The sequence below is a fragment of the Ornithorhynchus anatinus genome, chromosome 16 (assembly GCF_004115215.2).
Source record: "Ornithorhynchus anatinus isolate Pmale09 chromosome 16, mOrnAna1.pri.v4, whole genome shotgun sequence".
NCBI lineage: Eukaryota > Metazoa > Chordata > Mammalia > Monotremata > Ornithorhynchidae > Ornithorhynchus > Ornithorhynchus anatinus.
Window position 1 is genome coordinate 44,256,858 of NC_041743.1, and position 25,540 is coordinate 44,282,397.

General features: G+C 60.9%; 1 protein-coding gene across 1 annotated transcript; it reads left to right on the top strand.

Annotated features, from left to right (window-relative positions):
• The first annotated feature begins 2,292 nt into the window (after window positions 1-2,292).
• On the top strand, window positions 2,293-24,401 carry CEP85 (centrosomal protein 85). The gene is made up of 14 exons (XM_029081187.1): window positions 2,293-2,385; window positions 8,052-8,126; window positions 10,401-10,553; window positions 13,323-14,023; window positions 15,231-15,364; window positions 17,727-17,844; window positions 18,277-18,462; window positions 20,109-20,261; window positions 20,361-20,515; window positions 20,608-20,728; window positions 20,987-21,037; window positions 21,224-21,331; window positions 22,314-22,539; window positions 22,750-24,401. The coding sequence occupies exons 2-14, from the start codon at window positions 8,069-8,071 to the stop codon at window positions 22,908-22,910; spliced, it is 2,325 nt and encodes a 774-aa protein (XP_028937020.1). The 5' UTR covers window positions 2,293-2,385; window positions 8,052-8,068; the 3' UTR covers window positions 22,911-24,401.
• Window positions 24,402-25,540: the final 1,139 nt, after the last annotated feature.

Below are 25,540 nucleotides of genomic sequence, written 5' to 3' on the forward strand. Positions count from 1 at the left end.
CGGTCGGCCCAGTAAAATCCTCGAGCCCGACTACTGCTGTTTGGGACTGGTATTTTAACGCCAACGCTAGGATCGCCATCTGCCGCATACAGACGCCCCGCCACTCTGGACCCCTGCCCCGGGGGTCTATCTTGGGGCCGCTCCCTGCCGCTGACCCAGCCGCAGGCGTCAGGGGTGACGGAGGAAGATCCAGAAGCTGAGCGGGGGAATCGAGTCTAGTGGTCTGTGGAGTGACTCCCAGGCAATCTCGACCCTCCCCGTCTTCTCCCCGCTGGGGCTCCGTGTGCCCCGAGCAAGTGGGTACGCAGGGACGCTGCACACTGCGAAGAGCACGCCTGGGTTTTCTTTACATTTTTAAACATGGATTTTCAGACGAGGTGACCGCGACATAGTCCCGGTGCTCTGACACCATGACGCGGCAGGTGGGTGTCTTTTTTCGCTTCGGTTTGGTCTTTTACGGTATCTGTTCGGCGCTTACTATGTGCTGGCCACTATATTAAGCGCAGGGGTAGAGACTGGGGGTAGATGGACTGGAGGTAGATTGGCATTAAGGGAGTGAAGCGTGCAGTCTGGGTTGTAGGAGGAAATCTGGGAGATGAAGTACTCGTGGCTTAGTGGAAAGAGCACAGACTTGGGAGTCAGAGGTTGTGGGTTCTAATCCCGGTTCCGCCACTTGTCTGCTGTGGGCAAGTCACTTAACTTCTCTGTGCCTCATCTGTAAAATGGGGATGAAGACCGTGAGCCTCACGTGGGACAACCTGATTATCCTGTATCTACCCCAGTGCTTAGAACAGGGCTCTGCACGTAGTAAGCGCTTAACAAATACCAACATTATTATTATTATACAAGATCATCAGGTCCCACAGGTGGCTCCCAGTCTAAGAAGGAGGGAGAGCAGGTACTGACTCCCTGTTTTGCAGATGAGGCCCAGAGAAGGTGATTGACCTGCCTGAGGTCACCCAGCAGGCAACTGACGGAGGCCGAACTAGAGCTCGGGTCCTGTGACTCCCAGGCCGGTGCCCTTTTCCATTAGGCCATGCCGCTCGTCATAGCCTAGTGGATAGAGGACGGGTCTGGGAGTCCGAAGGAGCTGGGTTCTAATCCCGCTCTGCCATGTGTCTGTTGCGTGACCTTGGTCAAGTCACTTCGCTTCTCTGGGCCTCAGTTGCCTCATCTGTAAAATGGCAGCAAGCCCGTGAGTCCCAAGTGGGACAGGGACTGTGGTCCAACCTGATTAGGTTGTATCCACCCCATCGCTTCGAACAGAGCTTGACACATAGTAAGCGCTTAACAGATATCATCGTCATCATGCTGCGAAGCAGCGTGGTTCAGTGGGAAGCGCCCGGGTTTGGGAGTCAGAGGTCATGGGTTCGAATCCCCACTCTGCCACTTGTCAGCTGTGCGTCTGCGGGCAAGTCACTGCTCTGGGCCTCAGTTCCCTCATCTGGAAAATGGACAACCTGATGACCCTGGATCTCCCCCAGCGGTTAGAACAGTGCTTGGCACATAATAATAATAATGTTGGTATTTGTTAAGCGCTTACTACGTGCAGAGTATAGTACATAGTAAGCACTTAAATACCAACATTATTATTAGTAGTAGTTTTTCCCCTGCCAGAGGTAGAGAACTGGAACAGAGAGGGATTTTCCTCTTTCCTTCTTATTCCCTCCTACTTGTTCCCAACACCATCCTCCCGCCTCCCCCCGCCACGGACAGTGATTAGATCCAAACTTAATAAAAAAGCGTTTGTTTCCCGGAGTGGGAACGAGGGAGGGAGACGCGGGAAAAGAAGAGCCCGACCCAAGGGGCGGGGCGGAAGGGCGAGAGAGCGCGGTGATAGGCCGCGAGAAGGGGGCGGGGCCTAGGACGGGGGAGCGGCTTCGGATTGGCTAGGCGCGCGGAGGGGCGGGTCTAGGGCCGTGGGGAGGGAGGGGCGGAGCGGTTTCCGATTGGCTAGGCGCGCAGAGGGGCGGGGCCTATAGCTGGGTGGGAGGGGGAAACGGGAGCGGTTTCGGATTGGCTAGGCGCGCAGAGGGGCGGGGCCTGTATCTGGGTGGGGGAAGAGCGGGGGCCGCTTCCGATTGGCTAGACGCGCAGAGGGGCGGGGCCCGTATCTGGGTGGGAGGGGAGAGCGGGAGCGGTTTCGGATTGGCTAGGCGTGCAGAGGGGCGGGGGCCTGGATCCGTGAGGGGGCGGGGCGGCCTCGGATTGGCTGAGCGAGGAGGGGGGCGGGGCCCGGCGGCGCGCGCCCTAACGGCCGTTGGGGGCGGGAGCGCGGAGGGGGAGGGGGAGGGGAGGAGCAACGGCCCGAGGAGGCGCCGCGGGCGGAGCGGGAGGGCATCGCCCCCGACCTCCGACCCCTGACCTCTGACCCCCGGCCCAACCGTGAGTGTCCCCCCCGGGGCCCCCGCTTCACTTCTTCCTCCCCTCCCCCCTTCCTTCCTTCGTTCAGTGGGAGTTATCGAGCGCTGACTGTGTGCGGGGCACTGTACTGAGCGCTTGGGAGAGGACGCTGCAGTAAGAGGCCGACAGGCCTTGCCCACCACGAAACTCACAGTCTTGGGGGGGAGGGAACAGACCCTAACCCCGTCCTCTTCCCCCTGCTCTCTTCCCCCTCCCCCAGTCACTCTCATTCAGTTCCGCAGTATTTATTGAGCGCTTACTCTGTGCAGAGCACTGGACTAAGCGCTTGGAATGGACAATTCGGCAACAGATCGAGACGATCCCTGCCCAGTGACGGGCGCACGGTCTAATCGGTTGATCCTCCTCTCTCCCAGCCACCCCATCCTCCTCCTCCTCTTCCCCTCTCCCCCCCCACCCAGTCACCCCATCCTCCTCCTCCTCCTCTTCCTCCCATCCCCCAGCCACCCCATCCCATTCCCCCCCCCCAGCCATTCCATCTTCCTCCTCCTCTCTCCCATCCACCCCATCCTCCTCCTCCCTCTCCACTTCCCCTCCCCAGCCACCCCATCTTCCTCCTCCTCTCTCCCAGGCACCCCATCCTCCTCCTATTCCTCTCTCCCCCCCCCCCCAGCCACCCCATCTTCCTCCTCCCCTCTCCCAGGCACTCCATCCTCCCCCTTCCCCCCACCCCCAGGCACCCCATCCTCCTCCTCCTCCTCTTCCTCTCTCCCCCCCCCAGGCACCCCATCCTCCTCTTCTCTCCCCCCACCCCCCCAGCCACCCCATCCTCTTCCTCTCCCCCCCCCCAGCCACTCCATTTTCCTCCTCCTCTCTCCCAGCCACCCCATCCTCCTCCTCCCCCCACCCCTCAGTCACCCCATCCTCCTCCTCCTCTTTCCTCCCGCCCCCCAGCCATTCCATTCTCCTCCTCCTCTCCCGGGCACCCCATCCTCCTCCTCCTCCTCTCTCCCTCCCCACCCCTGACTGTTCCATTCTCCTCCCTCTCCCACCCCTCGGCCGCCCCCTCCTCCTTCCCCTCACCCACCCCCAGCCATCCCATTGCCCTGGCCCCCAATGCTACATATCCCCCCCCTCCATCACCAGTTGCCCCCTGACTTCCCAGTTCCCCACTCCCCCCCACCCCTATCTTTCCCATCCCGCCGTTCACCCTCGCACCCCCACCTCACCCTGACACCCCGCAATCCCATTGCAGCCCCAGTCCCCTTCCCCCAGTTAACAGCCCGGCCTCCCTCTCGGCTATTAAATGCAGCCTCCTCCCCCTTGCCCTTCGGCCCTCCCTAAATTGGCAGCGCCCGGTGGAACCCCCCGACACCGCGCCCGCGCTGGGTTAGATCCGTTTCCGCGGCTTTGGTTTTGAAGGTGCTGCCCCTTTCCTCCCGGGTAGAGCTGGGCATTCGGGCAAATTGGTAATTCACGAGTGTCAGCTGCCTGCGTTCCCTCTTTAAATCCCGTCCCGCCTGTGGCGGGTCGTTGTCTCAACCGCCGCGAGCGTGGAGTTTCCGCACCGTGCATCCTTACAGGGAGAAATAAGGCAGAAGGCGTTAGGGCGCCTTCTGGATATCCGGTCCGCGGTGACTGCCGGGAGTAATGCCAGTCGAAAATATCGGTGATATTCACACGGGTTTCCCCCTCCTGAGGATTAGAACTCCCTCCCCGGGCCTCGGAGTCCAACTTTTCTCATCTCTCAGGCCCGACCCCATCCCCGATCAAATGATGATAATCGTGGGTATTTGTGGAGCGCCCACCGTGTGCCAGACACTGTTCTGAGCACTGGGATAGGTACAGGGTAATCGGGTTGACCCCAGTCCCCGTTCCACATGGGGTTCACGGTCTAGGAGGCAGTTGAACGGTCATTTTACAGGTGAAATGGAGGCGCAGAGGAGTGAAGCGACTTGCCCCACGTCACCCGGGAGGCAAGTGGCGGAACCGGGATGGGAAGGGAAGCCCTCGGATTCCCAGGCCCGGGCTCCTTCCCCTAGACAAAGTGGACGGAGGACGGGAAAAGCAGCCCGGCCTCGTGGATAGAGCACAGGCCTGGGAGTCAGAAGGACTTGGGTTCTAATCCAGACACCCCCCCCCCCCATGTCTGCCGTATGACGTTGGGCAAGTCATTTTACTTCTCTATGGCTCAGTTACGTCTTCTGTTAAACGGGGATTGAGACTGTGAGCCCCATGAGGATTGGGTCCAACGTGATTAGCTTCATTCTACCCGAGCTCTTACCAGAGTTCCTGGCTTATAGTAAGTGCTTGACTAATAAGCCTACGCCGCTGCTTCTTTGTAGTAGTAGTATTTATTGAGCACCCTCTGGGTGCAGGGCCCTGTATTGAGAACTTGGTGAAGTGAGTCCGCTCCGCAACGGGAGAGACGGGAGTCTTGTCTTAGGCCGGAGTCGTCTCTGACCCGTGGCGGGATAACTGATTGAACGTATGGTTGAATAAAAAGAAATGCAAAAGTGCTGAGGAAAAATCTCCAGCTTCCCAGTGGTTGTTTTCTCTCTTAGCAAAAGGAAGAAAGTACAAGTTTTGCCAGGTGGGATTATCTCTTATCTACCCCAGTGCGTAGCGCTTGGCCTGTCATAAGCACTTGACAGATATCGCTACCGTTATCATTCTAATAAGCGGAAAAGTGAATCTACGCTCGTCGACCGCCTACTGGACTGTAGATTGTCTACCTGGAGAGCATTAATAATAATAGTGGTACTGGTTAAGCGCTCATTATGTGCCAAGCACCGTTCTAAGCACTGGGGTAGATACAAGTTAATCAGATTGGACACAGTCCCCGTCCTACATGGGCTCCCCGTCTTAATCCCCGCTTTCCAGATGAGGCAAATGAGGCCCGGAGAAGTGAAATGACTTGCCCGAGGTCACACAGCAGCCGAGATTAGAACCCAGGTCCTTCTGACTCCCAGGCCCGGGCTCCATCTACAAGACCCTCTTTCTAGACTGTAAGCTCCTCGTGGGCAGGGGATGTGACTGCCAACTCTGTCATGTGGTAATCTCCCCGGTGCTTACAGTACAGTTCTCTGCACACAGCAAGCGCTCAATAAGTACGATCGATGGACTGGCTAACCCGTATTCACCCAGTCCTTGGTACAGTGCTCCGCACGGAGTCGACGCTCAGTAAATTCCCCAGCAAGCCTTCGCCCTTCAAGCCCTCAGTACGTCGTTCTGCACGGAGGAAGCGCTCAATGAATACGACGGATGCACTGACTGATTTCCCTTCCGGACTCCCCAGATATTCCTCCCCCAGCTTTCTGAGTTTTCACATCGTCCTTCCGCCCCCTTCAGACCTCCCTTAGAGGCGTCCACTTCCTGACCCATCTCCTCCTGACTTCACCGGGCGGTTCCGTAAGGGGAGCGAGGAGCGACCTCTCCTCTTGGCTCAAACCGTCTCCTTTTCAGCTCTAGGGTTTGGAGGGGCCCTCGGCTGATCGCGAAGGGACCGCGGTTTCAGAACCGTTTTCCTTCGGATGGGAGAGGGGGGAAGACGGAAGAACCCGTGAAGTGACAGGAGGGGAAGTCGGTAGCGTGGTTCACGTCGGCCTCGGCGCGCAGTGTTTTTCCGCGTGTAAGAGCTGAAAGAAGTTGCAAACGGCTGACAGTGTACGGGCCGGCGAGGATTTAGGGTGTAGGGCTTCAGGGAAGACGGCAGAGGGCAGCAAATTATTGAAAAAAAGAGGGGTTCGGGGCTAAATCGTCTATTTTTTTATAATATTTAAGCGCTTACTATGTGCCGGACACTCTAATAACAATAATAATAATAATGTCGGTATTTGTTAAGCGCTTACTATGTGTGCAGAGCACTTTTCTAAGCGCTGGGGTAGATACAGGGTAATCAGGTTGTCCCTCGTGAGGCTCCCGGTCTTCACCCCCATTTTGCAGATGAGGGAACGGAGGCGCAGAGAAGTGACGTGACTTGGCCACAGTCACACAGCTGACAGGTGGCAGAGCCGGGATTCGAACTCATGACCTCTGACTCCCCAGCCCGGGCTCTTTCCACTGAGCCACGCCGCTTCTCTACATGGGGCTCACAGTGTTAACCCCCATTTTGCAAACGAACTGCGAGGGAACTCTGCTAAACGCTGGGGTAGATACAAGCTAATCAGGTTGGGTTACAGTCCATGTCCCACCTAATAATAATAATGTTGGTATTAAGCGCTTACTATGTGCCAAGTACTGTTCTAAGCACTGGGGTAATAATAAGTATGATATTTGTTAAGCGCTTTCTATGTGCAGAGCACTGTTCTAGGGGTAGATACAAGGTAATCAGGTTGTCCCCCGTAGGGCTCACGGTCTTCATCTCCATTTTGCAGATGAGGGAACTGAGGCACCGAGAAGTGAAATGACTTGCCCACAGTCACACAGCTGACAAGTGTGTGATTCGAACCCATGACCTCTGACTCCCAAGCCCGGGCTCTTTCCATAAGCCACGCCGCTTCTCTACATGGGGCTCACAGTCTCAATCCTCATTTTGCAAATGAATCCCCATTTTGCAAATGAACTGCAAGGGAACTCTACTAAGCACTGGGGTAGATACAGGCTAATTCATTCATTCAATAGTATTTATTGAGCGCTTACTATGTGCAGAGCACTGTACTAAGCGCTTGGAATGGACAAATCAACTGAGACAGTCCCTGCCCTTTGACGGGTTTACAGTCTAATCGGGGGAGGCAGACAGACAAAAACAGTAGCAATAAATAGAATCAAGGGGATGTACGTCTCATTAAAACAATAGCAATAAATAGAATCAAGGGGATGTACATCTCATTAACAAAATAAATAGGGTAATAAAAAATATATGCAACTGAGCCGACGAGCAGAGTGCTGAGGGGAAGGAGAGGGGGAGGAGCAGAGGGAAAGGGGGGAAAAGGGGTCTTAGCTGAGGGAAACGGGGGGAAAGGGGGCTTAGCTGAGGGGAGGTGAAGGGGGCGTAGAGGGAAAAGGGGAAGCTCAGTCTGGGAAGGCCTCTTGGAGGAGGTGAGCTGATCAGGTTGGGTTACAGTCCATGTCCCACCTAATAATAATAATGTTGGTATTAAGCGCTTACTATGTGCCAAGCACTGTTCTAGGGGTAGATACAAGGTAATCAGGTTGTCCCACGTAGGGCTCACAGTCTTCACCTCCATTTTATAGATGAGGCCACTGAGGCACAGAGAAGTTAAGGGACTTGCCCAAGGTCACACAGCTGACAAGCGGCAGAGCTGGGATTAGAACCCATGCCCTCTGACTCCCAAGCCCGGGCTCTTTCCCTAAGCCACACTGCTTCTCTGCGTGGGGCTCGCAGCATTAATCCCCATTTTGCAAATGAACTGCAAGGGAACTGAGGCCCAGAGGATTATTAGTAATTATTAATGGTATTTATTAAGCCCTCACTACGTGTCAAGCACCGTACTAAGAAGTGAAGTGACTTGGCCAACATGACACAGCCGGCAAGCGTCGGAGCTGGGGTTAGAGCCCAGGTCTTCTGACTTCCAGGCCCGGGCTCTTACCACTAGGCCACGCTGCTTCTCGAACAGAAGCGCAAAACACCTTCCCTGCCCACAAAGGGGCTTCCACTAGGAACTGTGGGTTGCCAGGGTTGAGTTGAGCCGCCGTTGGTCTCACTGGCTGTCCGTTTGTCCCCGCAGTTGACGGGATCCCTGAGATGACCACACTGGACAGATACCGAGGAGGGAGGCTCCCCCAGACCACTCCTCCAACAGGTAAAACTCCGGCCGGTTTTCCGGGGTCGGTCCCGACTCCCCCGAAAGGAATAGGCTGGGTCTTCCAGAGCGGAAAAACCTGGGTGCCCTTGGGCAGGGAGGAGAGACGGTGGTCGTTTCCAAGGAACAGTTCATTCGATCGTATTTGAGCGTTTAGTGTGTGCAGAGCGCTGTGCTACGCGCTTGGGAGAGAACAATGCAACCATAAAGACACGTTCCCTGCCCATAACGAGCTTACAGTCTAGAGGTAGGGAGGCAGGTGTTAAAAGAAATCAGTAAATGGCAGATACCTATGTAAGTGCTGTGGGGCTGCAGGGGGGTGGAGAATTAAAGGCAGCAGGCCAGGGCGACGCAGAAGGGAGCGGGAGAAGAGGACGGGGGGTGCTTAGGGAAGGCTTCTCGGAGGAGACGTGCCTTCAATAAGGTTTTCAGAGTCGGGGGAGTGATTGTCGGATTTGAGGAGGGCGAGCGTTCCAGGCCAGTGGCAGGACGGGGGCCAGGAGTCGGTTCGTTCTTGTCTTGAATCGGCTCGGGAGAGGAAAGACGTTGGGTCAGGTGGGACGATCCAGCGGGTGTGGGCTTGTCCCAGGGTATATTCAGAATTCTCTGGGCGGGATCTGCCTGTGGCCTCTCCGGGCTCCCTCCCCGCTCCCCCAGCAGCTGAGTCCTTGGGTCTTGGCGGTGTGGTGGGGGTCTCTCCCTAGGAAGCAGTGTGGCCTAGTGGATAGAGCCCAGGCCTGGAAGTCAGAAGGACCTGGCTTCTAATCCCGGCTCCGCCTCTTGTCTGCTCTGTGCCCTTGGGCAAGTCCCTTAATTTCTCTGTTCCTCAGTCACCTGGTCTTTAAAATGAGGATTAAGACCGTGAGGCCCAAGTGGGACAGAGACTGTGTCCGCCCTGATTAGCTTGTATCTACCCCAGCACTCGCTGCGGTGCCCGGACCATAGTGAATATTTAACGAATACCGTTCAAATAAATAATAAGGAACGTTCTCCATCTTGGTCGCTGAGCTTTTTTCCCTCCACTGGGCCAATTTCAGCAGGGGGGGGGGGGGGGGCGGGTGGGGGAAGTGACTTTTGGCCCAAATGCGTCTCGAGGACGAGATTTAGCAGACTGCAGTGGCACTGGCCCAGAGATAATAGACTGACGTCCCCGGGCCTACTGCTCTCACAGTTGTGACCGTTTAGGCACTCGGTCCGCAGCGTGGACGCCGCACGCAGAGCGTGCGGAAAGACGGCCCCTGCCTCGAAAGGGTTTCTTTCTAGAATAATAATAGTGTTGGTATTTGTTAAGCGCTTACTATGTGCAGAGCACTGTTCTAAGCGCTGGGGTAGATACAGGGTCATCAGGGTGTCCCCAGCTAAAGGGCTCCCCCGATCACCCAGTAGGCATTTGTTCCCAGGGAGATTTAGCCTGGCCCTTCATTTTGGAGTCTGATTTGGAACGGGATAGGTAATCCGGCAGGGTAAGGAGCCTCGGGGGATTAAAAAAGATTGGGAGAAATTGGACGGGGCGGGGAGAGCCGCAGGAAGAGCTGGATGATGACGATGGTATTTGTTAAGCGCTTACTATGTGTCGAGCAGTGTTCTAAGTTGACCAAGTTGGAGACTGTCCCTTTCCTGCATGGGGCTCGTGGTCTTAGTCCTCATGGAGGAGGTCACTGAGGTTCATAGAAGTGAAATGACTTGCCCGAGGTCACAAGCAGGCAAGTGGCAGAGCCAGGATGAGAATCCACGGCCTTGTGACTCCCAGGCCCGTGCTCTATCCACTAGGCCGTGCAGCTCCATGCTGCCGGAAACAGGAAGAGGGGAGAGGCTGGGGTGGGCATGGCAGGAAATTGACCCGGGGCTGGACAGAAATACCCCACTGCTGATCTAGCCAACGCCAAGGCCCTCGCCATCCACGGCGACTTGTTTTTCCTCAGGAGCCCCCGGCGTGGCGAGGAGGGGCAGGTGTGGGGCAGGAGGGCTTTGGCTCCCTCTGAGCTTCCCCCCTCTCTGGACTTTCCGTTTGCTTCCTATTGAAAGCTACATCGCCGACTCCACCCCGGGATTTATTTCTAACTCTGGCTCGGCGGTCCCCTGGAATCCGTGGAGGACATACCGTGCCCTGGGCCGACGTCCGAGCCAGGCTGGCTCGGAGAGGGAGGGGTCGGGGGGAGCGCTTCTCACGGGGAGGGACGGGGGCCGGCCGGCGGGTCCTCTCCGGGCTCGTCCTCCGGGGATCGGTAGCGGCCAGCCCCGCGGGAGAGGGCCACCGTTTCTCTCCTGTTCCAGAGTCCGGCGTGGCTCAGAAGGGCAGCTCCCCGGACACCGACTGGCAGACCCCGACCGTCTCCGACAAGTTCCGGGGCCGCCTCGCCCGCTGCCCGGGGGCCCCTGATGGCAGAGACGTGGACGTCGGCGCCCCGTGCCTGGACATCGTCGAAGGCGAGTTTGGGTTGGCGATGGGGTGACGGGGAAGATAGTCACCGTGGCCCCGAAAGCGTAACAGAGAGTCCAGTAAGCGGGGCGTCGGCAACAGGGGCTGCTCTGTAGCGTTGCCCTGGGCACCTGGGAGTCGGAGTCCCGGGGAAGCGGGGGCCAGCCCAGGCCACAGGTCGTAGGTCGTCGGGCTGCCCTACCGCCTGACAGGCGACGTCACGGTGCTGGAAGATGCCGGAAGCTGCTGCTGATGCCCGCGTTCTGGGGTCGCGGTGCAATGGGGAGGTGTTTAGTGTGCCAAGATGGTCCTCTGCTGGGACTTGAGGTGTGGGTGTGGGGGTTAGGGCTGGATCCTGGGGCAGGTCGCGAGGGGATGTTGGCGGTGTGGGGCAGAGGGAGGGGACCTAGAGGACAGGTCAGAACCCCAGGAAAAGAGTAATAATTATCAGGCTTGGACGCCCCCAGGCCCCGCACAGCGCCAGGTCCATCTCCAGAGAGGTTGGGCGGGGGCAGGGGGGAGCTTGAATCAGTTCCCCGCTTTACAGCTGGAGACCAGATTTACAGCTCTAGACTGTCGGTTCGTTATTGGCAGGGAGAGTGCCTACCAACTCTGCTGTATTGTCCTCTCCCAAGCCCTCAAAGAGGGCTCCGCACCCAGGAGGCGCTCAATAAATACCACTGATTGATTAAAAGTGCCCTTATGGAGGACTCGGGTCTCCGGGGAAAGAAGAGGGAGCCCAGCCAGGTAGGACAGGCGAGAGAGGAAAGGGTGGAGCCGTGAGGGTCTCCTGGCCGGGGTTGTTGAGGTTTCGTTTAGGGGAGACTGGATTGCGAGCTGGGGGAGCGGGCCCCGTTCACTGGCGCCTTCGGGCCGGCTCTAGTCAGCGTGACCCGGGCCTCCCCTTCCTTGCTGGGGCGGGCTGCCTCCGGGCTCGCGCTGGCTGGGAGGTCCGGGCTCAACCTTGCCCCGCGGCGGGCCTGGGCCGGTGCCAGGATTCAGGCCCGCGGCAGGTAACTTGACAAGCTCACCGCTCGGTAGGTATATTTGGGGAGCTCCGGCGGGAAGGCGTCAGCCCACCGAGGGAACTGGCTGTTTTTCGTGGGCTGGTTGGGGCCAAACGCCCCAGGCTAGGGCAGACTTACTCTTCCCCCCAAGAGAGTGGGCTCTGCGGCACTACCATCTGGGGCTTGGGCTCTTTGTTGGCCACTTCTCCGGTCCTGGGGCTTCCTGGACGGCCCCAAAGTCCCACCCGTTTGAGCGATGCCCCTTAGAACCGCACCGGGCATGCCCTCGGGCAACCACCCGCGCCGCCCGTCCTGGGAGTTCTTAGTAATAATAATTGGAATAGTTGTTAAGCGCTCACTATGTGCCAGGCACTGTACTAAGAGCTGGGGTGGATGCAAGCAAATCGGGTTGGACACAGTGCCCGTCCCACTTGGGGCTTACAGTCCTAATCCCCGTTTTGCAGATGAGGGAACTGAGGCCCAGAGAAGGGAAGTGACTTGGCCGAGGTCACACAGCAGTGCGGTGCTGGAGCCAGGATTAGAACCCAGGTCCACCTGACTCCCGGGCCCGTGCTCTTTCTGTTAGGCCACTCTGCTGCTCCGGGGAAGAGTGTGGTGAGCCCAAGGGTTCCCGCCCTGGGTAGCTCTGATTGCGGCTCACTGGTGGCCGTAAGCGAAAAAGTCGTCCCTGGCTCCATCTTGGATCAGAGCCACCAACCTAGATGCTCTACCTCGTTCCACCTCTTTCCTCAGATCCCGTCAGGTTGCTCCTGGGGACCTCGGTGGCCCTGAAGGGAATCCGGAGCTCCGGGGAGCAGCCCCGGGATTTGCCTTTGGTTCGTCCCTCTGGGTACCCGTGCCCTCCGCGTGGCTGCCGGCGGTGCCGAAACCCGGGCCTGAGCCGGGGCCGCCAACTTCCGTCCCCCTCTCCGGGCTCCCGTTCTCTCCGCTTCCCTTCCTCCGTCCTCCTCCCTCCGGTCACGTTCAATCGGGACCCCGGTCATCCCGTCCCAAGCCCTCGGGCGGCTGCCGGCACGCGGATGTGTGAGCCTGCCGCTCCGGAGGCCGGTGGGAAAGGCTGCCCGGAGCCAAAGAGGAGCTGTTGCCCACCCCTAGGGAAAATGGGATCCCTGGTTGTGGGCACGCAAGGCAACGGGTACAAAACAAAGCGAGAGAGCCCACTCTCCCCCGCCCACGAATACCAGCTTGAGTGGTGGCCGCTGGCGCTGGACCGAAACCCGAGAGCCGCTATAAATAGTGTCCCATTTCCCCGTCGCCAGGGCCCGGGGGACGGGACGGACTCAACTCCGGGGCACCGTCTCCTTCCCTTGCCGCTCCGGGGGCGGGCGGGACCGTGCCGCCTCATTGATTTCGGGGGAAGTCGAAGTCACCTGCCCCCACGCTCCCCTGTGAGCAGCGAGGCTCAGATCCCGGGGACTCTCGGGTAGCCCTTGGCTCGGCTCCCGGCGTGGGCTTCCGGGCGTTTCCTGTCGGGGCTCACGTCCAGCTCGGGGGCGGCGGGCGGTGGGAGGAGCGGAGCCGGACCGGGCGAGGGCCGGTGGTCGCGGCCCAACTCGAGGCGTGCCTGTCCGGGGCTGGCGGGCCGCAGGGGATCAGGTTCGGCCTCACCTTGGCGAGCAAAGACCCTGCGTGCGGAACTCCGCGGCCAGGCAAGTGGGCCGCCGCCCCCGGCCGGCCGTGCGCCCCCGTACGACCCGGGGCAAGCTTACCGCTTGGGTCCTGGCTCACGGCCGGCTCTTGGCTCCCTAGGTTTCTGCCGGACGAGCGGCAGCCCGCCGTTCCAGCCCATCAAAAGCCAAGTGACCATCCCCACGGCCCACGTTATGCCCTCAACCCTGGGCGCCTCCCCCACCAAGCCGGGCCCGCCGGGCGAGGCCGGCTGCCCCGGCCCCGCGTCGCCCTCCCCCTCGCTGGCCGAGATCAGCGGGCCGCCGAGGGACGGGGACGGCGGCGGCGTGAAGCCGGCCCCGGGGCTGGCCCCCGGATTCCTGTCCTACTGCGGCCCGGCGGGGGCCGCCGGCGGCGGCGGCCGGCCCTGGTTCCCCGGCTCCGACCCGGCCGGACCCGACGAGGGGAGGGCGTTCGACACGCCGAGCGTCGAGCCCACCTTGAACCAGTCGGCGATGATGGAGGCGACATCCTCCGACCCCCGCTACCGCTTCCTCCTCTGCCCGCCGGCCGCCGAGCCGGGCCCGGAGCCGTACAAGACGCTGCCCGAGGCTCGGCCGGCCCCCGGGGGCGGCCCGGTGGGCGGGGAGCGGAACCGGCCCGGCGGCGGCCCGGGCCCGCTGGGCCCGCAGCCCGCTCCCGGCTTCCCCAGGTCGCTGACGCTGCAGCCTCCGGCGTGGATCCCGGACCCCTACGCGCCTCGTCCCCCCGACAGGGTCTATGAACCCGGCGCTTGCCGGCCGCAGCTCGAGTCCATCCGGGTGCAAGTGGAGCAGATGCAGGTATTGGTGCCCTCTCTTTTTTTTTTTTCTTTTTTAACGGTGTGTGTCGAGCACTGTGTGTCGAATGCTATTCTGAGCGCTGGGGTAGATCCAAGTTAACGAGGCGGGATAGAGTCCCCGTCCCACGTGGGGCTCACCGTCACGTAGGAGGGAAAGCAGGGATTGAATCCCCATTTTGCGGTCGAGGAAACTGAGGCACGGAGAAGGGAAGGGACTTATCCGAGGTGTCACAGCGGGCGAGTGGCAGAACTGGGATTAGAACCCGGGGCCGCTGGCTGCCAGGCCCAGGCGCTATCCACTAGACCCTGTTGCTTCTCCTTCCTAGACGGGGCGGGGAGGGTCAGGTTCCCGCAGGACCTGGAATCTGTGTCGGGCACCAGGGCTTTGCCTCCCGAGGGCAGAGAGGGAGGGACGCTGAGGGATGGGTGAAGCCAATCTGTGAGGTGCCCAGAGTGGGGTCTTTTGCCGAGGAGGAGGGGCACCGGAAAGATAAACCCACTCTGAAACGCAGGGAAGAGGAGTTCCCTGGGATCTTCGGCTCGGCCGAAAGGAGCAGGGTGGAAGCACACTGACTGTCTCTGACCGCAGAAAGTGGAACTGACCTTTTCCTCGAACCGGGAGCTCACAGGAGGGTGGGGGTGGGTAGGTGGAGTGGGAGCGGCTGGCTGGCAGCACTGCCGTAGCGGAGAGCTCGTGTTATTCGTAAACATCGGGCCCCGTTGGGCCCCAGCTCTGGCACGCGCCCTTCTGGGAAGCAGCTGGCCGCTCTGGATCCTGGCCGGAAACCCCCCCCCCCCCCCCCCCCCCCCCCCCGGCACCCCGTGCCATCCCCGTACGCGCAGTCGATCGGCGGTACGTACCGAGAGCTCACTGTGTGCAGCGCACCGTAGCGAGCGCTTCGGAGAGTACAGTAAAACGGAGTTGGTAGTTACGTTCCCTGCCCACAGCAAGCTTACGGTCTAGAGGGGGAGACGGACGTTAATAGAAATAAATAAATGACGGATAGGGACGGAAGTGCTCCGGGGCCAGGACGGGGGGTGAATAAAGGGAGCGAGTCAGGGCGACGCGGAGGGGAGTGGGAGGACGGGTTTTAGGCAGGGAAGGCCTTTTGGAGATGTGCCTTGATCTGACGAGGGGGAGAGTGATGGTCTCCGGGGAAGCCAGTCCACCCGGCCAGCCCGCCGACTCGAACCCGTTGCCCCTCCAGCTCCAGAACGGACCGGCCTGTCCCCACCCGCCGGCCTGCATCCCTGCCCTGTCCCCGCTGGAGCCGGCGCAGTGGCTCAGCGTCCTCAGCAGCAACGAGATGCTTCTGAAGGAGAAGGAGTTCCTCATAGACAAGTAAGGGGGTGCCGGCCAGCGGGCTGCTCATCCCCACGACCTCCGTCCCCCAGAGCCCAGGCTCCCAAAGGACTGAGGCCGGGGGTCCGGTGGGTGGGGGTCGGGGGGGGGGGACAACCAGTCTATTCCTGGGCGTGACAGCTCTGTGCAGGCAGGTGGGAGGGAATTGCCTAAAGTAGACAACCGGCTTACGGCGGCTCAACTTTCCTTCATTCCTCTCCCTCCTCCGTCTCCCCTTCCCGAGCGCCCCCAGAACCAGAGCGGCCCAGCGTGACCTAGTAGAAAGAGCCTGGGCCTGGGAGCTCGTTGGGGGGCAGAGAATGTGTCTGCTTATTGATGTATCGTCCTCTCCCAAGCGCTTAGTACACTGCTCTGCACACAGTAAGCGCTCAGTAAATACGATCGAATGAATCAGTCGGAGGACCTGGGTTCAAATCCTGGACTCCTCCACCTGTCTGTTGGGTGACCTCGGGCAAGTCACTTCACTGCTCTGTGCCTCCGTTACCTCATCTGGAAAATGGAAGTTAAGACTGTGAGCTCCATGTGGGACGGTCTGGATCCAACCTGATCACCTTGTATCTACCCCAGTGCTTAGAACAGTGCTTGGCACATAATAAGTGCTAAACAAATAGCACTGTCCTGAGCGCTTCGAAGGAAACAGTACAGCAGAGTTGGTAGGCGTGTTCCCTGCCCACAAGGAGTCTGGAAGGGGAGGGGGACATTAAAATAAACCGTGGATAAGTATACAAGTGTTGTAGGGAAGGGGCGGGGTGAATAAAGGGTACAAATCCTAGTTCAAGGGCAACGCGGAAGGGAGAGGAAGTAGGGGAAATGAGAATTTAATTGGGGAAGGCCTCTTGGAGGAGATGTGATTTTAATGAAGCCTCGAAGGTGGGGAGAGAGATGATCAGTCGTATGTTAAGAGGGAGAGAGTTTCAGGCCAGAGGCAGGACGGGGGCAAGTACTTGGAGGTGAGATAGACGAGCTCGAGGTACAGCAAGTAGGTTGATGTTAGAGGAACAAAGTGAACGGGCAGGGTTGAAGTAGGAAATCAGCGAGGGAAGTTAGGAGCCGGCAAGATGACTGAGTGCTTTTTTAAAGTTAATGGTAAAGAGTTTCTGTTTGATGGGGAGGTGGGTGGGCCGTCACTGGAGTTGCTTGAGGAGTTAGGGAGACGTGAACTGAGCATTTTTTTTTTTAAAGGAAAGTGATCCGGGCAGCAGAGTGAAGTGTGGACTGGAGTGGGGAGAGGTAGAAGGCAGGGGGATCACCGAGGAGTCAGATGCAGTAGGCAGGGTGGGATAGGAGAAGTGCTTGGTTCAGCATAGTAGTAGTTTAGATGGAGAGGAAGGGGCAGATTTTAGCAGTGCGATCCGATAGATTGAATACGTAAGTTGAATGAGAGAGAGAGAGAGAAGTTGAGGATAATGCTACAGTTACGGGCTGTGAGATGGAGAATGGTGGTGTAGTCTACAGTGATGGGGAAGTCATGGGGAGGACAGGGTTTGGGTGGGAAGATGAGTTCTATTTTGGACGTGTTTCGTTTGAGATGTCGGCAGGGCATCCAAGTAGAGATGTCTGGAAGGCAGGAGGGAATACGAGATTACAGCGGAGACAGATCAGGTGATGTCAATTTGGGAGCCATCCGCATAGAGATGGTAGTTGAAGCCGTGGGAGCGAATGAGTTCTCCGAGGGGGTGGGTGTAGATGGAGAATAGAAGGGGGACCCAGAAGCGAGCCTAGCGGGACTCGTGCGGTTAAGGGTTGGGAGGCACAGGAAGGACCCACGAAGGAGATTGAGAATAAGCTGCCAGAGCGATAGGGGAAACGGGAGAGGACGGTGCCATGAATCCAAGGTTAAATAATGTGTCCAGGAGCGAAGGGGGGTCTACGCTGTCGAAGGCAGCCGAGGGGCCACGGAGGATTAAGATGGAGTAGAGGCCGTTGGATTTGGCAAGAAGATCATTGGTGACCTTTGAGAGGGCAGGTTCGGTGTTGTGGTGGGCAATGAGGTATGTGGCGCTTTATTGATAAGAACTGTGGTATTTGTTGAGCGCTCGCTATGTGCCGAGTGCCGTGCTAAGCACTGGGGTAGATACAAGGTGATAAGGTTGGACGTGGTCCCTGTCCCACCTGGGGCTCCCAGTCTTGATCCCCGTTTTACGGATGAGGTAACCGAGGCCCAGAGAAGTGACGCGAGTTGCCCAAGATCACAGAGCAGACCTGGGGCAGCGCCGGGATTAAAGCCCACGTCCTCTGACTCCCAGGCCCGCTGGGCAACACGGCTCCCGTTTGCTTGGGGAGGTGGGTCCCGGCAGCCCGCGCGGACCCCTCATCCACCGGTCACTCTGGTTTCTTGCAGGCAGAGGCAGCACATCTGCCAGCTGGAGCAGAAACTGCGGGAGAGCGAGCTGCGGGTGCACGGGGCTCTGATGGGCCGAGCGGCCCCGTACGGGGACGTCTGGCTGCTGAGACTGCAGGCAAGCAGGGGTTCGCAGCTCCCGGCGCGGCCCAGGTGGCCAGCTGTCTCTCCTGGGCCCTCTCGGCACCTCACGGGGGCGGTGGGAGGGTCAGGGGGCCGAGGTGGGGCGGCTCCCGGTGAACCTCGCTCTCCGACACCCGGCGGACGCCAGCCGGGGCAGAGGGATGGGTGGGAGCCCCGGGCCCTCCGGCTTGGAGCACCTCCTCTCCCTCTCCCCAGGTTTCAGGCCTCCGGGCGCTTGGGTGCGGGGAGTAGCCCGGCGGTTCGGGCCGAGAGGTCCGCGGGGCCCTTGAGCCTTGCTCCGGGGGGAGAGGGCAGGCGAAGGCCGGGGGCCAGCCTGCGGATCGAGTCCCGCGCCGCCGGGGAAGCACGAGAGCGCAGCGGCAGCCCGGGGCCGTTTCCTGCCGCTCTGACCGGATGTCCCTGGCAGGAGCTGCAGCGGGACAACACTTTCCTGCGAGCGCAGTTCGCCCAGAAGACCGAATCTCTGAGCAGGGAGAAGGTGGACCTGGAAAGGAAGCTGGCCGCCTCCGAGGTGGACGGGCAGCGGTCCCGAGAGATGCTCAAAGGGGCACTGCAGAAGCACATGGAGGAGGGGAAGAAACAGGAAGAGAGGGTAGGAGGGGCCGCCCGGGACCATCCCCCCTTGCCCAAGCCCCCCTGCCCCTTCCCCCCTCCCCCCCCCCCCCAGCTGGAGGGGTGGTGGCTCCCCCTACTGCCCACACCAAGAATATCAGCCGTGGCTAGTAGTTCGCGGCTCTGGGCTAGCCCAGAAAAACTACTCACTCACGCCCTCCTTCCTGCATCAAGCCGCCTGTACTCATAATAACGATAATAATAATAATAATAAATAATGATGGAATTGGCTCAGCGCTATGTGCAGAGCACTGTTCTAAGCGCTGGGGGCGATACAAGGTGTTCAGGTTGTCCCACGTGGGGCTCACGGCCTTAGCCCCCATTTTACAGATGAGGCAGCCGAGGCACCGAGAAGCGACTTGCCCAAAGTCACAGAGCTGGCAAGTGGCGGAGCCGGGATTAGAACCCATGACCTCTGACTCCCGAGCCCGGGCTCTATTCCACTGAGCCACGCTGCTCCTCTAGCCTCTCTGCTTCTACTCATGGCCTACTAGCTGGCCTGAGCTGCTGGGTATTGACCGATCAATCAAATAATGGTCTTTATTGAGTGCTTACTATGTGCAGAGCCCTGTACCAAACGAAGAATTTAATCAATCAGTGGTATTTATTGAGCGCTTATTACGTGCAGAGCACTGGACTACACACTGGGGAGAATACAATACAATAAGCAGACACGTTCCCTGCCCTTAACAAACTTGCAGTCTAGACAGACGTTAATATGAATAAATAAGTAATTTATAAAATATAATTAGTGGTTGCGAAAGAGTTCCAGGCATGTGACCCACAAAGACTTATTGTTATTATTTTATTGTTGTTATATTTGTTAAGGGCTTCCTAAGTGTCCAGAACTGTTCTAAGCACTGATTAGATACAAGTTAATCAGTTCGGACACAGTCGCTTCCCCCAGGGCGTTCACAGTCTAAGCCTGGACCAGAGCAATATAAGAACCGTGTTGAGATCGGCATGACCCTTGGCCCAACTTCCTTCAAGAGCCGTCTGCTGACAGAGGACGCAGTTGTAGCCCCTCCGGGAGGCTGTGGTTTGAGTAGGGGGCTCTCTGGATTGCCCCCGAAGGGGGATGGTTCATGAAGTTCATGGAAGAAATTGGGTTCTGTGTCACTGAGCGGGTAACTTCATACCTCTGGCTTGCCTCGTGCCAGTCGATCGGTCAGTCGGTCGTATTTATCGAGTCCTTACTGTGTGCCCGACACCAGTAGTCAGCATCTGGTTTCCGGGCCAAGGCGCAAACCGAGGCGGCCCTTTTGACTGGTCTTTGTTAAAGCAAAGAGGCCCCTGGCCTCTGCTCTCCCCGTCTCGAACAAGCCTCCCCGAACATGCATTTCCTCTGAAAGCAGCCCGAGGGAGGGTGTTAACTTTCCACTCCGAGATCATTGCACCGCCAGAAGCTCTGGGGAGCTCACTCTCTGCCCGGTCAATAGCCCGCACGGCGTGGACCCCGGCCGTTCGGTCTTAGGCCCGCCCCAGCCCCCCCACGGTCCTCTGACTGCCCGGTTTGGGGCGGTTTGTCCCGGATGTCGGGGACGGGGCTCCCCGAGACTGCCGAGACCGCCGGCTCTGGCCCCGGAGGCCCACTGATGCCGTTTCCGCTGCCGGGCCTCCCCGCAGGTGAAAGGGAGAGACAAACACATCAACGGCCTGAAGAAGAAATGTCAGAAGGAGCTGGAGCAGAACCGGGAGAAGCAGCAGCGCATAGAGACCTTGGAGCGCTACCTGGCTGGACTACCGACCCTGGAGGAGCACCAGAGGCAGAGCCAGAGGGTAGGGCGGGGGCCGGGGTGGGACGACGTCAAACCCGGGCCGCTACGCCGCCGCTGGGGATTGACCCCCGGAAACCGCACCCTGCCATCTTTCCCACAGCTGCAGGAATCTGAGCTGGAAAGCGCCGACCTGCGGGAGAGGGTGGCGGAACTGGAGAGGGAGCTGGAGGAGACCCGGGTAGCGTGCAGGGAGAAGGAGGTCCAGCTGGACAGCCAGGAGCAGAAAGAACCGGAGCTCGTCTCCAACATCCGCACGTGAGGCCGGGAGCCGGGGGGAGGCCGGGGCCGGGCCGCGGATCGGACCGCAGGTCGGGCGAGGTGGCAGCCCGGCGGACTCTGGATTTCAGCTTGCAAGACGAGGCGGGATCTGCCGAGAAGCAGGCGACGGGAGACGGTCCGGCCCGGCCCGCGGCCGGCCCCAACAAGGAAACCGAATCGTTGCAGAAGGAACGCGATTCCCTCCGGAAAGTGAGCCAGGGGGCCGGGCCCGAGCAGGGATGGGCCGGGAGGGAGGTCGTCCTGGCTTACGAGGGGTCCTGGCCGCCTCCGGGCACAGAGGAGCCTCCGCGTTGGGAGGCCGCGGGGCCCTGGGCTTCCCCCTGAGGGCTCGGCGGCTCACCCGGTGATCCTCCCGGGCCCGAGCGGAGCGCCTGGCACAGACCCGGGAGGAAAGCGGCCGGGAGGAAAGGGTTTGGCTCGTTGCTTCCTTTCGTGCTGCCTTTCAAGGTTGTGGACAAGCAACAGAAGAAGATGGACCAGCTGTGCTCCCGCATCAAGGTGAGGGGTCCTCCTTCCTCTTACCCCTCTCCCTCAGGCCTCCCCCCCGGCCCTCTCTTCTCGTCTTTCTTCCCCTCTCAGGTTGGGCCAGCTCCTGTGGGAGTGTGTGTCTGGGGAGGTGACTGACCTTTGCCCTCCAGCCACTCACTGTGCCTTGTCCTCCCTCCTCACCTGCCCGGGGTCCAGGATCTGGAGCAGGAGGTGGCCCGGGAGGAGGGGACTAGCCAGGCCCTCAGGGAGGAGGCCCAGAAGAGAGAGGATGCAGTGCAGCAGCTGCGCACAGCCATGAGAGAGGTGAGCCAGCGGGTGCCCGCACTCTACCCCGGGGAATCCAAGTGCCCGACCGAGCGACAGTCCTCCCCTCTGGGACGCGGCTCCGTCCCCCTCTGCCAGGATCCTCGGCTCCGGCCGTTCGGGCGGCATCGGGGCCGGGCGGAGAACCTGAGCCCCCCTCCTCCCCTAGACGGGTGCGATGTGGCACCGTCCCGGGCCTGGAGGCGAGCGACAGGTTTCCCTGGCCCGGGATGGTGTCCGAGTGTAGAGGGTCGCTTCTTTCGCTCCTTGGGACCTCTCCCGGCGACCAGAAGTCTTGCTTGCTTAGGGGATTTTGATGCAGAGGGCTGGCTGACCAGCAGGAGGCTAGGCCAGGTTGCCCAGAGCCAGAGGCCGCAGAGGGAACGTCACGTGGGGCAGAGGGCGTGGCGGGGGAAGAAACTGGCGGGGAAGCCAGGAAACGAGCCGCCGTGGGCGCACTCACAGGAAGGAAAGGGTTGGGTGGTGTAAGGAGGGCACCTGCCTTCAGAGTGCCCAGATCAGCCGGGGGGGGGGGGGGGCGGTGAGAGGGACGGTGGGGAGAGAGCAGCCCCCGGGGAGGACCCCGGGATGGGTTGGGGGTAGAGGGTGGGGAGCGGCTTCTGGAGAGGACCCCGAGAGGCGGGGCGGTGGAAGTCAGTGTTTCCAGGGAGATCCTGGCCGACAGTCAGATTTCACTTCCAAGGTAAACCACCTCCCCGGCAGCGTGGGCAGCCGACACTTGGCCAGGGAGGGAGAGGTCTGCACATGTGTGTCAGAGGCGGGGCCTCCTTCCCTGTGCCCAGCCTTGATTCTCCAGCCCGAACCTGCGGCTGGTGACTCGACGCCAGGCGGGACGCCGGGCCGGGCGGCGTGGGGCACGGGGGTGGTAGGAGCGAGGCCCCCGTCAACGTCACGCTCGCGGTCTGAGCTCCAGCGGGGCTTCCCGGCCCGGTCCCCGTTGACCCGGGCCTGGGGCCTTCAGCTTTCAGGGCAGAACCAGGATCTGATCGAGAAGAACCTGACCCTGCAGGAGCGTCTCCGGCAGGCCGGGCCCGGCCAGCGGCCCGGGGACGACACGGCCCAGTTGGCCCACGAGCTGTACCGGGAGCTGCTCAGCTGCCTGGGAAAGCTGCAGGCTGTGTGTAGCATCATCACCCAGAGGGCCCAGGGCCTAGACCCCAACCTCTCTCTGCTCCTAGGCATCCACTGTAAGTGTCCCCCAAGGCGGGTGGCGGGGGGTCTCGTCCGGGGCCACGGCCGCCTCGCGCCCGCCCATCCGGTGCCCCCTCCGGGCGCATCCACCGGAAGCGCCAGGCCTCTGGATACTTCCGGGGCCCCTGCTCCGGCGCCGGCCGCCGTGTTGGGGCCCGAAGCTCCGGCAGGGCCCCCCAGCCGACCGGTCCCTCTCGTCTTCCCAGCCACCCAGCAAGTGGGCATCGAGGCTGAGCTCCAGAAGCCGGACGTGCTCCCGCTGAAGCTGGAGGAAGTCCGGCAGCTGCACCGGGACATCGAGGACCTGCGGACGACACTGTCGGACCGCTATGCCCAGGACGTGGGCGACAATTGCATCACGCAGTGAGGCCAGGAGCGGGGCCGGAGGGCGGGGCCTCAGGCTCTGGCCACCCCCCTCCCACCTCTCGACTGCCATCAGTGCCCTTGCCCAGAGAGGGGAGGGGAGGTTGGCCGCGCCTGGGGTCCTGGTGCCAGTTGGCTCTCGGCCTCGCCCGGCAGCGGCCTCGACCGCTCTGAATACGTTAGCCGGGGCTGCCGCTGCCCCCGACTCAACCCGTGGTGCTACTGGCCACCGCCCCGGGGCCCCGGTCCATGCGGACATCACCACCTTTGCCCCAGACGTCCTGGCCAGACCTCGCTGGACACCCACCCGCCGGCCCGCGGGGCTCCCCGGCATCAGTCGGGGAGGATGGGGCTCCAGCGGCCGGGCCGTCCAGTCCTCTGGTCCCCGTTCCGGCCCCTTGAGCGGCCGTGGGACCGGAGGACTGAGACGGCCCGGGGGGATGGGACGTCCGGTCCTCGCCCCCTGCCGCTCCCCGCAGGCTGGGTGCGAGCCGCTAGGCCGATGGGAGCACGGGGGAGGAGTGCGCTCATCTCAGTGATTTCCCCCCAGGGTAACCTCAGGCAATTGGGTCCCCGGCCTCCGGGGCCTAGCCAGATTCAAGTCACGAGCTGGCAGCCGCGGCGCCTGGCTTTCCACACAGCTTCCCCTTTCCCCTCTGACCAGGTCTGTGTCTGCCCTTTCAGTCCTTTCCCTGCCTCATCCACTGTAGCCTAAATGGGGCTTGTCCCTCCAGTGGCTCCGTGGTCATCTGCATGGGTCATCTGCATGCATGGGAGGGGACGTGCCAAATCTTCTGACCTCCCAGGGGGAAGGGGTCAGCTCCTCAGCCCCCCCCCCCCAGCCCACTCTGGGCCTTTCTTGGAAAGCAGGGGCTGTGGGGGCCGGGCCCTCTGGGTGCGTGGGGCTCGCTCCACCGGCCCCGCCCCCAAGTCACCTTCACTTCCGGCCCAGGTCGGACCTTGATTGTTTACAGATCCGATCCCGTCGGCCCCGCCACCCAGTTTCGGGCAGGCCCCGTGCTGGCCTCACGCCAGGCTGGGCTCGGCTCCGGCCATCCGGGAAGCCCCGCGTTGCCTCCAGCTGGCGGGCGGGAGCCCTCGGCCGGCAGGGAAGACCGGCCCAGCGCCTTTCTCCCCCCCGCCCGGGACCCACCCTCACGGTCCGCTTGCAAGTGTCCCATGTCGAGTTTCCAAAACCGGTTACGAGTTTCTCCCCAGGCCGGTCCATCTGCTCGTCGCTCCCGAGGCCTCCCCCTCGGCCGCTCCGGCTCCCGCCGCCCCGCCCCGGCCCGTGTCACCGACGCCTTGTGCAATCCGCTCGCGGAGCCGCCGACGGTCCGTCCGCCCTCCACCTCCGCGGCTGGGATCCCAGCGCGAAGCTCACGGGTATTTTTCCTTGTAAAGTTTATAAGCAAAGAAGTATTTATATGGATCTTTGTTATACCAGTTGGTTTGTATTGAGTATTTTGATTACAAAATAAAAGCCCGAACCGGCTCCGTGTGGCTGGGGTGCCTGAGAGCCGTGCGGCCTCGCCCCGTCCCCCGCGCCCTGTGGGGGAGGGAGGGAGGTGGTCCGGGAGCTGGCCCGGGGTCTCCCCCTCTGGACCCCGAGGCGATGGGAAGAGTGAGGAGGGGGAGGAGGGTTTGAGCAGTGGTTCCCTTCCAGCTCCTCACTCTCCCCCGAATCACTTCCCGGTTCCTGAGGTTGGCCGGGTGGGGGGGGGAGGGACGGCTCTGTCCCTTCCCTCCCCGGGGGAAAAGCCCTGTGGGGCTCCTGGAAAGGACCGTTTCCCTGTGAGGCCCGCCCTGGCACACTTCTGTTTCTGCCCAAAGCCAGATTCTCCCTTCGTCTCTGAAAGGGGGGGGACCCCCGGGTCCTGACTTCCCTACCACGACGAGGTGCGGCCCTGGGCTTGTTCTTTATGCCCCGCCAAGCCACCCAGGCAAGGCTCCACTCCCCGAGTTTTACTACAGTTTGGGCCCACGTGTGCTGGTGGGCAGGGGCCTAGCGGGCCTGCCTTTGGTCGGATTAGGTACCGAAGGGAGATGGGAACAGCTTTCTCGCCTCTTCCTGCCACATTAAAGCACTCGGGATTCCGTGGAGCGGCTGGTCCAGTCGATGGAAATCCCTTCCGATTATTTTTTAGTTCTGACCTGCCTCCATTAACAAACAATTGATACGACAGCAGGAGTGGCACGCTCTGCCCCAGGAGTGTCGCCACTGCCCTACCCCGGGGGCTTCGGGCCCTGTGAGCCTTAGCCGCGCCGCGGGGCCCGGTCCCGCTTGCTGCGGGCGGAGAGGGAGGAGGCGCCCCCATCCCGGAGCGCTGAGGGGAGCCCGTCCTGACCAGGCCGGGCGGAGAAGCCCAGGGTGAGGAGAGCAGAGAGGATGTCGCTTTGGTTGGGTTGAAGCCGGCTCCCCGGGGCCTGGGTTGAGGGCGTCTGGGGCCGCCGAGGCTGCCCGCAAGGAGCGGGGCCTGCGGCGGCGGGGAGAGAAGGTGGCCGCGGGCCTGCCCCGTCAGGCCGTGCCACCCGCCGCCTCTGGAGCCGGGGTGAGCTCCCAGCCCGTGGCAGAGAAACCGGGAACCGCGCCGGCCTAGCCAGTGAGTAAGTTGTTTTTGTTTTTTCCAACGA

What these genes read in the sequence shown, in the direction of transcription:
- CEP85 (XM_029081187.1), top strand. Translation starts at nt 8,069, where the DNA reads ATGACCACACTGGACAGATACCGAGGAGGGAGGCTCCCCCAGACCACT. An exon ending in TGCAAGTGGAGCAGATGCAG is followed by an intron (nt 14,024 to 15,230) that starts GTATTGGTGCCC and finishes TTGCCCCTCCAG; the next exon opens with CTCCAGAACGGACCGGCCTG. An exon ending in GGAAGAAACAGGAAGAGAGG is followed by an intron (nt 18,463 to 20,108) that starts GTAGGAGGGGCC and finishes GCCTCCCCGCAG; the next exon opens with GTGAAAGGGAGAGACAAACA.